Here is an 18,682-nt window from a genome sequence, read left to right as displayed (position 1 = left end):
TTTGTCAGGCATATATCAATCTTACCACTCATCAACACGAGAAAATGTATTCATCGAAGTCGATCAAAAGGGAACAAGGTAGGAGGGCGGTGAGCATATGTCTCTGTTGTACTTCTAGGAAATTGTCGTCAACACTGTCAAACAAACACTAGTCGATCATCGCACGACCTTAGCAAAGGAAGCGGCGATTACCGAAGGAACCCTTGCGGCTGAGGAGCACTCGGTAATGTCATATGCGTTAATTCTGGTCCATTAAAGAATAGGTCTGGGCTCAACCCTAAACCAGAGGCCTCGAACAATATTAAGGCTAAGTACTTTAAGAAAGGCATATGAATCTCAAATCATCTTTATCACTCTACGATATTAATAACGTTATAATTTGTTTTTTAATAGATTAATATGCTTCTTTTTTTCATAAAAATCTAGTCCGCCCCCCCAAAGTGGTGGGTTGGCAGACGGCAATCTTGTCAGCCTATTTTTTCTATTTTTTAATTATTAGATTAATATGTTTTTTTTTACCTTTCAATTAAATTTCTTACTTATTTTTTAGAATAATTTTTTATAAAACATCTTTTAAACAAATTTTACTTTAAAAAATATTGCATATATTCACAAATAAATGTATAAAATAAAACCATCAAGAATTGGAATGACTAGAATTACTCCCTTCGTTCCTTTTTAATTGTCACTTTTGAAAGAAAAAATTGTTTTAAAGTGTCTTTCTAATTTAAAAGTAGTGAGAATTGTTACTTTGTCAAAACTACCCCTAGTCGTTTATTATAGAGAGAGAGAAAAACAGTCAAATAAAATAATAAAAATTGAGGGAATTATAGGCAAGAAAATAATTATTGTTTAAAAAGTAACAACAATGATTAGTTTTTTTTGTATGTGTAAAAAGTTAAAAAATGACACTTCAAAAGGAACGGAGGGAGTAACTAAAAAAGGAAGGACTTAAAGTGGGACGGACTTAACAAATAGGAGGGGTGTGCTTTAACGGACAGCGGATTTTGGCGGGCCGAGTTTTGGAGAGCGGCGAATAATCTATTTTCCACAAAGACTCATATTTGGTAAAGCACGCCGCTCTCCAAAGCTCGGCCCGCCAAAATCCGCCATCCGTTAAAGCACGCTGTGTTATAACATAATGAAAGCAGCAATGTGCAAGATATATCATTAAAAATAATAAAAACATCAACAATAACACAAACATTTACATCATACCTCAACAAAAATATCAACAATAACACAAACATTTACAACATGCCTCAACAAAAACATCAACAATACAACATTCACAATAACTTACCTTAAACAACAACATACAACATTTATCAACAAAAACTAACATTAACAACAACATATATAAGTTAAACAAAGTCATCAATATACATACAGAATAACATTCACAATAACACAAACAACAACATATATAAGATAAACAAAATCATCAATATACCTAAACAATAACATTTACAATAACACAAACAACAACATGAGCTATACAAAATCATCAATATACCTAAACAATAAAATTCACAATAACACAAACAACAACATATATGAGTTAAACAAAAACACCAATATACCTAAATAACAACATTCACAATAACACAAACAACAACAAATGATTTATACGAAAACGACAACACACGACATAGCTCAAGAAAAATATTGACATATCTCAACAAATACATCAAAAATATCACAACTCATAACATAAAAGGTGAAAATATCAAGAAAAATGTCTCACGTACATGAAATATGAAGAGGAAGTGGAAGAAATGAGTTTTGTGTAATACTTTTCCTTGATCCATAATAATTGAAGAAGATATGTTGGAGTTTTCTGGAAAAAAATAGTATGCAACTCTTAAATGGAGATTAGGCATAAGGCGTGAGAGAGGGTTTTGTTTTATGAGAAGAGACAGTTGTTCTGTACTAGACAAGAGAACATTAACTTATATATATAGGTAATATTTTTCACCGCGATTGATAAAAACAACCGTGACGAAATGTAAGTACATTTCATAAAATATAAGATTATAAGTGACTCGCCCATTTTATAACCAAAAAAATAAATTTGTTGGTACTGGAATTCGAAGCTTGTCACACCAAGTAATTTTCACTACGGTTGTTAGATTTTATCATGGTGAAATGTCTTTTAGTAATTAATAAAAAACGCCTAAAATGAGTAATTACTACCGTTGACTAAATGGTCGTAGTAAGATGATTTGTAAAATGTATATTTTGTAATAGTGAGACTCTCTCTCATTCTTCAGAACGTCTTTAGTTTTAGCCATTTGAGAAGTCAAAGCCTCCAAAGAAGCCTTCACTTCCTCAATGACCGTGTCTTTGGCCTCCGGAGATGTCCGCGACTAAGACAAACAGGCGAGGGAAGAATTTGTATCATGGGATTCCACTTCCTTTTGTAGACCAGATAATCTACCCATTTCTTTATGGAGGTTAGAAATATTCTCATGCAACCACGAGTGGCAATGGGAGGCTTCATCAAACTTCCCCTTCCAGATGTCTCTCTCTTTAGAGTATTAGCTTAAGTAAGAACATCCCCTCAACCCGCATCCGCCATGGACATCAAACGATACGCTGCAAATGGAAGATGGCCTCCGAAATCAGCTCCATCTTTTAGGCGTCAAGGAGATTCTAGAGGAAGACAAGGTCCCGCTCAAATACATAGGCATGTGCCTTTAAAGTGTGTGGTGTCAGAGATTGGAGGACATCAATAAACTTGAAAGGGGTAAATGGTGTCCACACAACAAGAACAGTGAGTTCTGTAGGGAAAACATCGGATGGCTTGAGCCTCTTGCTTAGACTATCCCCCTAGGAAGCATTTGAATCCTGACCTCTCGTGGCATTATCAGCAGAAACTAGAACCTAATCATCGGGTCCTTTATGCGGTACAAAAGAGGAATTTTGACCTCGACCTAGAGGGGCAAAAGAAGAGAGAGTCGCATATTGACCCCAAGTATCACCCATAAGTTTCTTCAGATGTTCCCTTACATGAATAGTATAGAAAGAAGCTGAAGGAGAGGAAGTAACCACCTTAGCTCTCTGTTGATATTTTTTTCTACTAAAGAGATTCCTCAATACAGCCATGAAGATAAAGGAATCACAAGAAATTGGGAGTTTGAATTGGGTTTCAAGATTTAAAACTTTTTTCTCAACCAAGACAAACAAAGGAAGAACAAGGAATAAAAATAAAGGTCACGATATTTTTATCATGGTTCACTTTTAACTAAGCTACTTTAGTCCACCCGCCAAGGTAATTTTGCCTTCTCAACAAAGACTTAATCCACCATAATCAAAATGATTACAAACCACAAGGACTACCCGTCAATGAACACAATCAACTTACAAGTTGAAATATAAAGAGTGTGTTTACAAGATACTTTTTAAAAGCAGATTACACAAATTAAATGAAAAGATAACACAATAGTGTTTAAGCAATTTTATGAACAAAAGTTCCTTGCTATTACAGCTTTTCAAAAGAATGGAGTTTGAGCGTATTCAAAAATTTGTTCACTTTGTTCAAGTTCGTTAGTTCTTTTGAAATCTTCTATGTCTTCATTATATAGGCATCAAAAGATTCGTTAGAGGGTGAAGATGGAGTCTCACATTTATTACTTGTATTCTTCATAACAGTCAGCGGAGAGGTAGACAACACTGTACCGTAGTACAGTCCATGTACCGTAAAACATGCGAGTGGAACGAATATCTAATTTGTACCATGTAATGTTTGTCTCACGTAAAACCTTTGATCTTATCTTCTAATCTTCAGAGGCTTCAGAATGAAAATAGATGAAGCATGTTTAGAAGGATCAAATGCTAAAATGAATTTTTCAGAATCTTCAAAACTTGTTCTCCAGAACCTTGTCTTCAAAGTCTTCAAAACTTATTCTTCATAACTTGAGCCAAATGTAAAGCTTAAGATTCTCCATAAGCTCTCTTATCAGACTCACAACCATAAGTTAATTAATGAGCATTCTTTCAGAAGCATAGTCAAAGAGCGTTCCAGAACTTGACCTGTCTTTGTAAAGCACACGTTGTAACTCTTCATAGTCATAGTGTGTTGATTCCAAAAATTGATGACATCACACGCCATACTATCAGAGTCAGAACCTATAAGCAAAAGCTACACACTATACAGAAATCATTAGGGTACAAAATTGTTCTCTAAGATATCACGTATTGTTATAATCAAAATTAAAGGTCAGATGCATAACCAAATCTTGTTCTTACCATACCTAGTGAAGTCGTCGTATCTGCAAAAGGGAAATCAAAAGGGTTAATATAAATTAATTATTCTAGAAATCAAAATAGATCAACGTCAATTTTCCTTCCTCGCTGAAAAGCTCATTTTACCCATTAGAATCAATGGCACCTATTATAGCACGGGTGTCAATGGACCGTTTCTTCTACATCGAGAGTCCGACTTCTAAGGCTATGTTTAGGAGTTTGGAGGGGAGGGCTTCCGAAAACGAAATTTTTAACAAGTATAGGAAAAGTATTTGACATTTTTTTAAAAAATGATTTTGTATGGAAGGATAAAAGAGTGTATATCATTACTATATTTTTAATTTTTCGAATACTATAACATAAAAGATATTTTGAAAATTTATGTAAGCCCTCCAAAATCCTCCAAAGCACTCCTTCAATACAAATTTTGAGTTTCCCCAAATTAGGAGATGTTTGGTGTTATGAATAAAAACAAACTCTCTAAATTCCTCCCAACCAAAATCACTCAATTCTTTCCGCCCAATCCTTCTAATTTTTCAAAGTCTTCATTCTCTTCTCCTCCAAACTCCCAAACATAGCCTAAAGGTTCGGCCCCTTCTTCATAGCCTGGGCTCTCTTAGAAATCCCTCAAGTCTTCGTTCATTAATATCTCCTTTGTGTTAGAGAATATAGAGGAACAACATGAGTGTGTGAGTCCCGATTAAATTGATTTTTCGCCAGAGAGTTGGAAGAACATTAAAAGGTGGGAAAAGAAATTCCCTAATTTTTTGAAACTCGGCTCTAGGGAATTGTATTCCCTTCTGCATTTGGTTTCTTAAATCAATAAAATCACCCATTTACACCTATTTTGTGTCATTGTTTATATTTTTAATGTCTTTCCTGGTTGAGTGTAGGGGGACTTCGGTATTTCGTCTCAAAACAGCTCGGCAGCTGCCACTGCAGTGCAGCGCCTGGGGCTGTTTCTGCATTATTTTCAGCCCGCGGTTTCGGGCATGGATGGTGTGGTTTGGTCGGCAGAAGTGGACAACGTGTTCTCGGTTAGTTGTTATGCTATTTCAAATGTGTTTCATGTTCCTTTTGGTTCCGAAAAGGAGTTTGTCAAAGCTTTTAATCTTATTTGAAATTTGGATATGCCTCAAAAGATTAAGGCTTTTGGGTGGAGGTGTTTTATCCGTAGAATGACCACAAGGGATCTTCTTATTATTCTTATTAGATGTATTTCCTTTCCTTATTCTATTGCTTGTGTGTTTTGTGGATTGGAGAGGGAATCGTTGAATCATAGTTTGCATTTTTGTGGCGTTTTCGCTTTGATTTGGAAGGAGATGGCTAGTTGGATTGGTATTATTGATTTTGAGTATAATTGCATCATGATTAGTTTTTTGAGATGGTATAGATTTTGTAAATTTAAAAAGGTGAAATCTGGTAGAGAAGGGTTTCACAAAAAATAGTAGTACTAGCCAAGGACTCATGGAAAATTAAGTTGCCATGAGAAATTCAAATCTAATACATATTGGAAATAGTAATAATGATGTCAGAGTTGCCAAGGAGGCTGTGTGATTTTCTTAAATTGCATATGCAAAATACAGATTTAAGCACAAAATGCTATAGATAAACTAAAAAATACTTGCACAGGTGTCATTTCGATCCGAGGGCAAATGACAATTTCGGACGCGATTTGTTTTTTCCCAATAACTTAATTTGGTTTATGCGTTCTTGTTCCTCCTCCTGTTTCTTCCTCCTCATGGCTTCTTCTTTCTGCCTCTGTAGCTCTTCTAGCTCCCTATATCGTTCCTCCTCCCTTCTTTGTTGCTCTAATGCTTCCTTTCTCTGAGATTCTTCAACCTTCCTCCTGTTTTCCTCAAGCATCCTTTCAAGATCTTCTTTCTCTTTACGGGCTTGTTCCTGCAGATCGGCGAAAAAATATTAACATAAGCTTTTCTGATAGCTTTATGCTTGATCCATAAAAAGGAATTAATCAGAGTACATGTATATACCTCCTTCTGTCTAGCCTCAATACGAGCCGCTTCTTTTTCTTTTTCAAGATGAGCAGCAATTTCGTCATTAAGTTTCTTTCTTCCCTCTTCTAACCGTCTTTGAATCTCCACCTGAACCTCCTCAGATTTCAAGCTTTCATTAACTCTCTTACAAATAGCTTCTTCAATCCCCTTCGTAGTCTCTTCAACTATTAATTTCAACTCGGCTTCCTGTTTACGCCTGTGAAAACATACCAAATGTTAAGCGGGGAAATGGATAGTCAAACGGGGAATGCCACACATAAGTAGCCTCAATAATGTTTTATCATCGGCATCTCACATAGAAACAAGACAATAAACATGTCTGCTTCAATTTTTTCTCCCTTTTACATTCTGACCTTTTTCTTTTAAGACTTTCCTAAACTACTCAACAGAAAACCACAATCAACGACAAACTAACCTCCATGGTGACAAAAGGCACTAAAAAATGGTTATGCTTTTAAGGCATACCTCTATTGAATCCTGATCCAAACAAATGATTCAAAACTGGTGAACAGTAGATAAATGAGGCAGCCAATTTGATCATCAAACATAACAAGTTGAATTATAGCAGTACCTTCCTTCAGATAAGCCTGTGGAGAAGAAATTAAAGTAACATGCTGCAGTTTTAAACTAATTATGGAAATGCTAGAATTTTTGAATTGTACATCTTGCCAACTTAGTTGGTGCAAAATAGGTCAAATTCTTTTGTTAGTTAAGTGATAAAAGCATCTAGTCAATTGACAAACCATGTTTCAACACTATTATACTGTTGAAAATAATATTTACTCTTCATAGCCGGCAATTTACACTAATAAAATGCCAAGGTTAAGCTACAAATGAAAAGCAGCAATGGATGAGCATCGCAACCAAAGGATTGAACTGGAAAAAAAATGTTCAAACTTGAGAAGAACCCAGTCTGTAAACCAGCTTAGTTCCTAGACTCTTTGAGGTGGGTCACACGGTCTCGTGTCTAATTATCTTTCTCGGTGTACAAAAAAAGATGAAATCCTAAGCAACATACCCTCCTAAATTGTATCCCACTTGATGGAGGCAAATCTACATGGATCAAAAAACAACCATCTATCATCTACCTCTGTTCTAAATTATAAGTTAGTTAATGTTGTATTGAAAAGAGAATGAGTTAGTTTACAAAATTACCCTTCATAAATGGTACGAAAAAAGTAGATTAAAAAAATTGGAGAAAGAGAGATTAATAAATAGTAAAAAGTTATGATAGAAAAAGAAACAATGTTCCATTGATATTGTAAAACGGCTTTGGGCAAATTTTTTTCCCAAAGTGACTTAAAAGTAGAGACAGATATCTTTTAATGGTGTTGACATATAGTTTTTCATGGTATTCCCTACCTCTTTTATTGAACCATCCTACATCCAGTGAAACTCCTTGACAGTGGTTCTAAAGATCTTCCCTAAACATGCACAAGCCAACCAAGGTAAGACTGTCATCTTTTCTACAATGAGAAAATTGTAGAAAAGATGACAGAGTCTTACTACCAGCAAGGATGAAGCTTAGTCCATAATTAAGATCATATGTACAATAGAGAAAGAAAGAGAAGTAAGATGCAATATTTTCCGTTCTGGGTTGAAAGAAAAAATCCAAACGGAAAAGCAAGGGAGAATAAGAAATCCTCCAAAAACAACGAGCACGTTAGAACATCTGGGAAAAAACCTAGAAAAAAAGTATGGTTTCCGATCCCTCTGAAAATTCAGACAAGAAACCTCTTCTAGAAAGAATGTACCGACACCCACTAAGGAGACAGATATTTTCAGCTTCATAAGAAATGAGGTGCAAGACAAAATGCAATATCCTATTCCTTTACATAATTATTATTTTATTTTTGTTACAGTCAAGAAGGCCATAATGTTCATTATGTTCATATTATATGACTAAGGAGTGGGTGGAGAAGCAATAGGGGAAAAACATAATAGCATAGCCTATAGATGATAACAGCAAAAGCAGGGAAAAATCTCTATTACCTAGTACATGTGTGGTGAATCATATCAAACATTTTCTATACAAGATGAAATTAATCAAAATACAAATCAATAGATGCCCTGGGAGTAGAGCATTCCAATTTCCAGCTATAGCAATTTAACAAAAGAAAGTAAATGGTTAAAAGGTTTACCATAATAACCTTCCTTTCAAATTCCCAACAAGTCGGTGTCTTAACTCTTACCAATAAATGCACCTTTTGTGTATAGGAGTTATGTGCATTAATAACGTCAATGTTCTAAAGTTTCAGCAATATAATATAATTTACACATAAAATACTGAAATTCCCATAAAAACCCAGAAGAGGCAACTAATGGTTTCCATCTTAAAGAGCAAATCAGATAAAACTGAACAAAAGGCAGAAATATAATAAAATGATAAACTTTTAATCTACCTTTTCTTCTCTTCTTCTTTCCTTTGTTTTTCAATCGCAGTTTTCTGCTCTACTGACCCAAGGCTTGAACTGGAAGATCTATGAGCAGGAGACAATGAGGTACTCCTACTTCTTTGTCTTCTGTATCGTTTCGCAGTAGGAGATCGACTTCTACGACGCCAAGTAGATGTAGAAGGACTTCTGCGCCCTCTTGGTGAAATAGAACGACTTTTTCTCCTGTGGGATGATAAAGATGACTATAAGCAACGAACCCTCATTAAACCGAACAGCTATCTTATGTGAATATAAAGCCAGCCCACCATCTAGCATGTGAATACGGAAACATGTACAGTTACCTCATAAAATAATCATTGTGTGCTCCATCTTTTATCATACGAAGAAGCAAATCTCACAATCGAGCAATGAAAAAACACTCATCAGAACCAACCACCTGTTCATATCCCTCACTTGACATGTTATGAGAAGAAACTGATGTTTCTTATTTTGTTACGAATATCATATATCCTATCTTGCTCGCTACATAATTCTCGACGTATGTTTTATTTATGAGTTTCAACCTCCACACACAAATAGAAAACCAAACAAAGAAAGAAACCCAAAAACAATTAACAAACAAGTGATAAGAGTGAGTGACACCATCACCGGACACTTATGACAAGGTCTTCAAATACTTGAATATTGGTGATGTCAATCATCCAGCATAACAGCATACAACTCATTCAGTTTCTCAAATGCTCAAAGAGCTTAACAGAAGAAGTACAAATCCATATGGCATAATAAAAGAAATCTAGCTGTCCATTCACCCAATTGAACACGTACAGAAAAGAAGCTGAATGATAAGAAACTACAAAGACGATATTGAATTCAAATTATATTCCACAGATAACCAGCGTTATCAACAATGACCACTGCGTTTTAGTTTAAATACACAATAGTTCTGTAGTCCTCAGAGCGTGATAACTACCCAATTCTATGTCGTCATCAAAGTGACATATGCATCTCTTCAAACAAAGCAAATTGTCAGTTTTCCACAAATACTCCATCATAGATATTCTTCTTATGTGGTTGTAATCTCTTTAGCACTTAAATAAGACATTATTATAATGGAAAGATGAAGAACCTCGCTAAAACATTTGTTTTACACGTTTTAGCTCAAAGCTAACCCTTGGTTAATCAAACAACCCTTGGCAAATTCTCAAGTACAATTCTCTATACAATTCCTTATATTTTGGGTGCCCTATACCCCTATGCGAGCTACAAACCTAACACCCCATTAATTAATTGAATAATTCTCCTTGTATTTATTGCTTGAAAATCATTAATAACTCATCCATGATCACGGTGCTTTAAAATTCATTTCCTATAGAACTGAAAGCGAGACTATTTAATAGACATAGTAGATTGCATAATTTCAATTGAAAATAATTTCTCTCAGCAAACATAACAGCTACATGGATGGTTAATACACAGCGGCCACTGGGTATAGTTTACATCATAAAAGATTACATCAAAATACCGACAAATAAGGCGTTAAAAATACACAACCAATAATTTGTAAAAACACGAATCCCCAATCATTCTGGCTCAACAACAGATACTAGTACACTATATCACAGAAAAATAAACATCCAAACAGGATCACCTGCTACGTGAGTACGACGAATACGGAGATCGGCTTCTATCTCTTCTGCTCCTCCTACTATATCTGTGTCCCGCCGGAGACGGTGAACGCCTACGCCTATAAGGAGGCGATCGGGATCGCGACAAGTCTCTCGGCATCTCCCAGCACCTGATCCCCAATAACGTCAAGATATATTTTTCACAATTAAGAGAAAAAAAATCAAAACAAAAAGTTTCCCTGCAAAATCAAAACAAAACAATCAATTATCCAATCATCAATTAACCGATTATCAAGTTGTTATATGATTATTAGAACCAAATCATATCAATTAGTTAATTATTATTCGAACTGCTTAAAAATTAAAGTGAAATCCATTAAAAGGGAAAAAGTGAGAAGAAGGTTTCACCCGAGAAATCAAGGGAAACTTGAAATAGAGAGATACAGGAAGAGAGATATGGTGGTATGGAGTTGAATTTCTGGAAAGGAGAATAGGGAGGAATTGCGATGATTTGGGAGAAAATTGAATTTCTGCAAACCCTAAAGGGAATTTAAGGAAGACAGGGACGAAGAAAGACCAAACTACGTTTTATATTTATTAAACTCAAAACGAGTCGTTTTGTCCCAAAATAAAAAACCAAAACGGGTCGTTGACATGAATCCAAACCGTGTATTGTAGCCGTGCTTTTAAGGTTCTTTTTTAATAAAAAAATAAATAAATTCAAGGATTAATTCGAGATTAATCATCTTATCTCTAGGGTGATATAACGGAGGGCCGTTTTGATTAAGTTTGGTAATATAAATACTGAACTTAAGATTCAGTGTGCAAGAAGTAGAATTTTATTTGTAACCGTTTTCTATTTTGAGTAAGAAATCTAGTTAAAATTTTCTCTGTTTCATCTTTCATCTTCATTTTCAACCTTGTGCATTAACCATTGGTATCACAATTTGGTTAGATTCACTACGAAACACGAGTCTACGTGAGGCGTGTGTGATTGATTTTGTTTCTTGAATTCGCATTGAATTTACGATTGAAATTGGAACAGAATCACATTTCTTGATTCAGTGAGACTGAGAAACATGAGTGTTGGCGAGATATAAGTGAATTTGCACAAGAGCGAAGATGAATGGCGGAAATGGTAGCTTGAACACAAAGATTCCAGTATTTTATGAAAAGAATTGAAATTTATGGATGATTCAGATGCGTGTGTTGTTTGGCGCTCAAGATGTTCATAATCTCGTCAATGATGGTTACACGCCAGTTGCGGATGCAAGGGAAGCGCAAAGAAACACGCAAAGAGAACTGAGGAAGAAGGATCATAAGGCGTTCTTCTACATCCATCAGTGTGTGGATACAAATGTGTTTGAGAAGATCGTTTATTCAACGACGGCGAAGGCTGTGTGGGACACATTGGTACGGTGTTACGATAGTGACGCATCAGTGAAGAAGGTGAAGCTTCAGAGTCTATGTAAGCAATGTGAGAATCTCAACCTGAAGAACAATGAGAAAGTACCAAATGACATCTCCAGAGTGATTGTGGTCACCAATGAGATGAAGACTTGTGAAGAAGTGCTCTCTGAACAAGTTATTGTTGAGAAGATACTCAGATCCCTTACACCTCAGTTTGATTACATTGTTGTATTAATTGAACATTCTAAGAACCTGAGCATCATGAGAATTGAAGAGTTGCAGAGTAGTCTAGAGGCACAAGAGTTGCGTCTGACTGAGAAAAACTCTAAAAGAGAGGTAGAGCAGGCTCTGAAAGCGTATTCTGGTAAGAATAATCAGAAGCAATCTTGTTTAGAGGTCAATAAAAGACATGGTGTTTCTCAGAACAGAATCCTCAGACTCTGATGAGAAGAAACATCAGAGGTAAAAAGAGAAACTTAACAAGAGAAGGGTAACAAGTCTTGCACACCTTTAAAAACAACTTTGCTACTGATCGGTAAAATAGCAAGTGTACTATTTTGCCTCTTGTAATAATAGGGGAAATTCCCCGAATATCGATCACAGGGACTGCGTAGGAATAATGAGTTCAATTCAAGGTTCAATTAAACAAAAACTTCAATTGGGTTTTGTTTGGTGATTATCACTTAGCGAAAAGTAGAATAAGCAGTAAATGAAATTGACTCTTTAACAAATATGAGTAACATGCTAGGGATAGTGGATGATTGACTTTGTAACAACTCTGGAATTTCTATTGCAACAACTTATTTTCAATAATCAATTACCGGTTCTTAAGGTTGTTTGATCCTAAGTCCTTAGTGAAAAAACCTTTGATCCTTCATCCTAAACCCTAAGTCCTTAGAAATTTACGATGAAATCAAGCAATTAAGTTATCAAGAATATCCGGTTGCTATAAGGTATTCCTAGTCCTAGGTAATACCTATTATAGCATATTCTCATGAAAGCATTATCAATGGTGGTCTAACCTAAATGATAATCATACATCAATTCCAATTTGTCCGAAAGGAAAAGCATTAAAAATATCAAGAGAATAAATTAACAACGAGAAAACATGATAGTTATTGCAATTACTAACTCAGAGTCATTACAAAGTAAAATCAGGGTCAAACCCCTAGCATTAGGGGGTTTAGCTACTCATAGTATTCAAAGAAAACAAAGTAATGAATAAAGACATTACAAGAAATTGGAGGAGATTGAATCTTCAATTGCTTCCGTTCATGAAGATCTTCTTCTCTCCCAAACCCTTGCTTTCGCCAATCTTCTATCGTATTCTCTTCTCTAGTCTGTCAAAAAGTCCCCTTCTCCTTACACAAACTTTGTTTAAGTAGCTTCAGTATCAGTCTCAGTGTTAGGAAAAAGCCCAAAGTACCCTAAATACTAGACAGAATAAAATAGATCAAAAAGTGAAGTTTTTGTCCGCATCCATCTACACGGGCCGTGTTGATTCACACGGATGCCCGTGTTGATCTTCTGACTCACGTGGCTTTGTGTTTTGCATCAGGCCCATCAACACGGACCGTGTTGATTCACACGAGTGCCCGTGTTGATCCACTGACTTTAGCATTTTCATGCATTCATGAAGCTTTTGAACACGGGCCGTGTTGATGCATACGGGGGCCCGTGTTGACCTCCAGATTCTTCAAAAACTTCCATCTCTCAGCCTTCCAGAGTCCCCAAAGTCTGATCATTATTTCCTATGATCACACGCATCAACCTGAAACACTAACACTACCAAACAAAGGCATAAAGATGATCTTTTAACATAAACTCTATACAAAATGCAATGCAATATCATAAATTAATAAACATGATAAACTTAACTTAAAAGCAATAATAACAACCAAATGTGTTACCGAAATGATGAATTTGTGTTGGATGAAAGACGGAAACTTAATAGAAATGGTGACCGATCAGCTACCAAACGAGGTTTAAATTGATCAATCTTACCATTTGGACCAACCTTTATTGTATAAAGTCATTGACAACCTACCAAATATTTCCCAGGGGGAAAAGGAACCAGTTCATATTTACCACTGCCTTGACGAGCACATATCTCATCGATCATTGTTTGCCTACACTCAGGGTGAGATAATGTTTCACCTAAAGTTTTAGGAATAGAAACAGAAGACAAAGAAGACAAGTAAGTATAATTCAAATGGGAAAGATGATGATAACATATATCAATATAATGTGGAGAAGGATTTCGTGTTTGACATATATCTTTTCGAAAGGAAATTGGAAGATCAGACTCAGGTTGTAGGATCGGATCTGGTGAAAGCGGAGGTGTCAGAGGCAAGTCTGAAATGACCTCAGGGACATAGATGACCTCATGGATATATATGACCTCAGGGACAGGTATAAATGATGTTGGGTGACGATGCTGATATGTTTGGAGTGATCGAGAAGTGCAGGGTCAACCGTAGGAATATCTACCGAGTCAGGATCCATAGATTAATGGAGAATAATGGGAGACATGACATTAATAACTTCTAGAAGGGTGTGGGAGTACTTTCTTAAAGGCTTTTCAGAGTTATGTGGTTGGAATCAAAATATGGAACAGACTCAAAAAAGGTAACATCGATCGATATGAGGTATCATTATAGAGTATGTGAATAACAACAATATCCTTTTTGGGATCGATGATAACTAAGAAATACACACTTTAGTGATCGAGCTGATATTATATCAAGAACAGGAGAGATATTGCTCCATGTATACATCCTCTTCAATACTAGCATGTAAAAATGCATTTTTATGCCAAGTTGATGAAAAAGACAGTGTCGAATGACTACAATGGCGAGAAGAAGTCGAATTGAAGCCATCTTGGCTATAGGTGAGAAAGTATCACTATAATGCAACCCAAAAATATGAGTGTATCCTTTGGCTACCAAGCGAGCTTTAAATCGATCAATCCTACCATATGGACCAACCTTCACTGTATAAAGCTAGCGACAACCTACCAAAGATTTCCCAGGGTAAGAGGAACTATTTCCCAAGTACCACTGCTTTGAAGAGCACACATATCATCAATCATTACTTGCCTGCACTCAAGGTGAGATAATACTTCACCTAGGGTTTTAGGAATAGAAATAGAAGACAAAGAAGACAAGCAAGTATAATGCAAAGGGGAAATACGGTGATAACATAAATCAATATAATGTGGGGAAGGATTTCGTGTTTGACGTATACCCGAAGGGCAGTTGGAAGATGAAACTCAAGTTGCACGATCGGATCTGGTGATGGCAGAGGCGTCTGAGGAGAGTCTGCAATGACCTTAGGGACATATATGACCTCAGGGAAAGGTATAACATCGGGGGCATGTACGGTTGACATTGGTGACGACGTTGATATGTTTGAAGTAGTCGAGAAGTGCGGGGTCAACCGTAGGGATATTTACAAGGTCAGGATCCATAGACTGATGGATAATAATGGTAGATGAGACATTATAACTTTCAGAAGGGTCTGGGAGTACTTTCTTGAAGGGCTTCCAGAGTTATGTGACTGGACTCAAAATATGGATATAATTGAAGAAAGTAACATCGGCCGATATGAGGTATCATTGTAGAGTACGTGAATAGCAACAATAACCTTTTTGGGATCAATGATGACCAAGAAAGATAAACTTTAGTGATCGAGTTGATACTATATCAAGACCAGAAGAAAGATTGCTCCATATATAATTGCTCTTCAAGATCACCATTTAAATATGTATTTTTTATGTCAAGTTAATGAAGAGGCCAATGTCGAATGGCTGTAGTGGTGAGAAAAAGTCGAACTGATTCAATCTTGGCCAGTGGCAGAGCCAGAAATTTTAGGGAGCATGGGAAAAATTTTACACCCTATTTTTATTAATTTTACACATGTTTCTACTAATTTTGCCCTTGATTTTGTCAAAAAATTTCACACTCTATTTTTACTAATTTTTTCTAAAAATTACTAACTTTTCCCTTCGAGTTGTCTAAAAATCAAATATTAGGTGGGGAGTATACAACAAAAGGAGGGGTAGAGCCCGGACGCGTGCCCGGGCTTGCTGGGGTGTAGATTCGCCCAAGATCTTGGCTACAAGCGAGAAAGTATCACTATAATGCAACACAAAAAACTGAGTGTATCCTTTGGCTACCAAGCGAGCTTTAAATCGATTAATCTTACTTTATGGACCAACCTTCACTAATAAAGCCAGCGACAACCTACCAAAGATTTCCCAAGGGGAAGAGGAACCAATTCCCAAAAACCACTACTTTAAAGATCACACATCTCATCAATCATTTCTTGTCTGCACTAAGAGTGAGATAACGCTTCACATGGAGTTTTAAGAATAGAAACAAAAGATAAGCAAGTATAATGCAAAAGGGAAAACATTCATAACATAGATCAATATAATATGGAGAAGAATTTTATGTTTGACGTATACCTTTTTGAAAGGCAATTGGAAGTTCAAACTCAGGTTGCACAATCGGATTCGGTGATGGCGAAGGCGTCGGAGGAGAGTCTGCAAGGACATCAAGGACATATATGACCTCAAGGACATATATGACCTCAGGGACATTTACGACTGGCATTAGGTGATGATGTTGATATGTTTGAAGTGGTCGAGAATTGCATGGTCAACCATATGTATATCTATCGGGTCAGGATCCATAGATTAATGGGAATAATGGTAGACAAGACATTAATAACTTCTAGAAGGGGTGTGGGATCCAAAGTTATGTGGCTGAACTCGAAATACGGAACAGACTCGAAGAAGATGACATTGGTCGGTATGAGGTATCATTGTGGAGTATGTGAGTAGCAACAATAAACTTTTTGGATCGAGGAGAACCAAGAAAGACACACTTTAGTGATCGAGTTAATACTATACCAAGACCAGGAGAGAGATTATGTGTAAAACATGTAGACTTGAAGACTTCGAGAGGAATTGGTTGAAAAAAGGAATGGGAAAAAGGATTGAATGTTGGATTTTATTATTAAGGACAGATGAGGGCATGTGATTTATAAGGTAACATGTCACCAGCACAATATCCCATAAAAACTGAAGTGGAACATCTTTTTTGCGTTCGGACATGGTGAAGTAGGGTCTGATTGGTTTCTACGAGATACCGATTTTTACGATCGGCTACCCTGCTTTGTTGAGGTGTATGAGGACAAGATGTTTGGTAGAGTATACCATTGTTGGATATAAAATTTTGAAATTGTTGGGATAAGTATTTACAAGCATTATCACTTCTTAAGGTACGAATAGACACGCCAAACTGAGTTTTTATTTCATTATAAAATTGTTCAAAAATAGAAAATAATTTAGTTTCATTAAAAATAACAATGTGCAACTTGAAAAATCATTAATAAAGGTAACCAAATACAAAGACTTTATACTAGAGACAATACGCGATGGACCCCAGACGTCGGAGTGAACTAAAGCAAAAAGGGACGGAGATCTTTTATTGACTCGGTTGGGAAATTGACTACGAGTGTGTTTCCCTAACTGACTCAACTCACAATGCAAAATAAATACCTTTGATAAACTTGGTGTAACACCCCTTTTTAAACCCTAAATATACATATATATTCACAGAGTAAAATAGAATGCATGCAATAATGGGTGCCACATGTCGTTCCAATACAATTGAAAACCAAACATAAACATACAATTAACATGCACCTGATCAAATTATAACACATATCGAACTTCATGTTTTCTCAATTATGCATATCGCAACGAAATAATATTTTCTCAAGCATTTCAATGATTATATCCCATACTATAATCATCGACCAACATAATGACATTATCATATTATAAATGTGTGGTTTAAATACGTTTTTAGTCCCTATAAATATGTGACCCTGCATTTTTAGTCCCTCTAAAAATTTTCTTCAATGAATGGTCCTTCTAAAAATTTTATGCATGTAATTTCAGTCCCTGCTGTCAAACTAATGTGTATTTTAGAAGGATTATTTTGCAGACATGTTCATAATGTTTTAAAAAGTTCCTGGAAAAAAAAAAGAACTCAAAATTTAATTTCTAAGTTGAGATTTTCATTACTTTTATCATTATTTTTTGAAATTTGAAAAATTCATATTTAATTCTTCTCATTTTAAAAAATTCTAAAACTTGGTAAATAAATATTTTACAGTATTCTAAACATATATAAAAAATATTATTCAAAAATTTAAAAATTAAAGGATAATTAATCAGTTTTTAAAATTTTAGAAAATAGCAGGGAGTGAAATTGCATGCATAAAAATTTTAGAAGGACCATTCATTGAAGAAAAATTTTATAGGGACTAAAAATGTATTTAACCTTAAATGTGTCATATGAATTCAATCATAGGCACCAAGGTCACTTAACATAACATATCCAATACAATGTTAAAATAAGATAGATAGAACAATATCTCAAACATCCAAACATGAGTTCAAATACCCCCTGTGTTACATGATCAGAGCATTGACTCAATACCAAACAAAACGAAAAATAACCGATACGCTCCTCGACTAAATCCTCGTGCAAGCATGTAACACCCTTCTAAAACCCGCAGAAAATTCAACAATAATCAGAGTAAAACATGAAAAGGGCATTACAACTTCCAGATAAATAAAACCATACTCATGTCATGCCATAAAAGAGAACGTCAAACCAAAATTATCCAGATTAACATGTTAACACAGCGGAAAATATCTTTAACATCTGAATAATGAAACAACCAGAGTCGTAGACTCAACATACAATCATAAACAAAACACCCAACAGTAAGAGTTTATCAAATAACTCTACATAACGTCCCCAATGTTACACGACCAAAGCATGACACAGACCCAACTGACTCTAATGAAATACTTGACGAGCTAATCCTCACCAAGCATAAAAGCTACTCCTCAATCTCAAAATAACAACATTAAGGGTGAGTTTCATTCGCATTAACAAATGTT

At 35.6% G+C, this 18,682-nt stretch overlaps 1 protein-coding gene across 3 annotated transcripts; it reads right to left on the bottom strand.

Moving 5' to 3' along the window:
* Window positions 1-5,681: 5,681 nt before the first annotated feature.
* On the bottom strand, window positions 5,682-10,864 carry LOC131645145 (uncharacterized protein At1g10890-like). Of its 3 annotated transcripts, XM_058915804.1 has the most exons (5): window positions 10,696-10,864; window positions 10,311-10,526; window positions 8,669-8,884; window positions 6,243-6,462; window positions 5,682-6,150 (listed from the first exon to the last, which is right to left on the bottom strand). In XM_058915804.1, the coding sequence occupies exons 2-5, from the start codon at window positions 10,445-10,447 to the stop codon at window positions 5,884-5,886; spliced, it is 840 nt and encodes a 279-aa protein (XP_058771787.1). In that variant the 5' UTR covers window positions 10,448-10,526; window positions 10,696-10,864; the 3' UTR covers window positions 5,682-5,883. The 3 variants fall into 3 exon arrangements, 2 of the variants coding, with proteins under 2 accessions (XP_058771787.1, XP_058771788.1); XM_058915805.1 differs by lacking the exon at window positions 10,696-10,864 and having other exon boundaries at window positions 9,004-10,453; XR_009296884.1 differs by lacking the exons at window positions 5,682-6,150; window positions 10,696-10,864 and having other exon boundaries at window positions 6,320-6,853; window positions 8,669-10,453.
* Window positions 10,865-18,682: the final 7,818 nt, after the last annotated feature.

The sequence above is a fragment of the Vicia villosa genome, linkage group LG1, assembly GCF_029867415.1.
Source record: "Vicia villosa cultivar HV-30 ecotype Madison, WI linkage group LG1, Vvil1.0, whole genome shotgun sequence".
Classification (NCBI taxonomy): Eukaryota; Viridiplantae; Streptophyta; class Magnoliopsida; order Fabales; family Fabaceae; genus Vicia; species Vicia villosa.
The sequence above is the reverse complement of the archived record's forward strand: the minus strand, read 5'-3'. Positions and strand labels throughout refer to the sequence as shown.

Coding starts and splice junctions, on each gene's coding strand:
- LOC131645145 (XM_058915804.1), bottom strand. CDS start 10,447: ATGCCGAGAGACTTGTCGCGATCCCGATCGCCTCCTTATAGGCGTAGG. Junction 8,885..10,310: donor TCGTCGTACTCACGTAGCAG/GTGATCCTGTTT, acceptor ATCATCCCACAG/GAGAAAAAGTCGTTCTATTT. Junction 6,151..6,242: donor TTGAGGCTAGACAGAAGGAG/GTATATACATGT, acceptor GCCGATCTGCAG/GAACAAGCCCGTAAAGAGAA.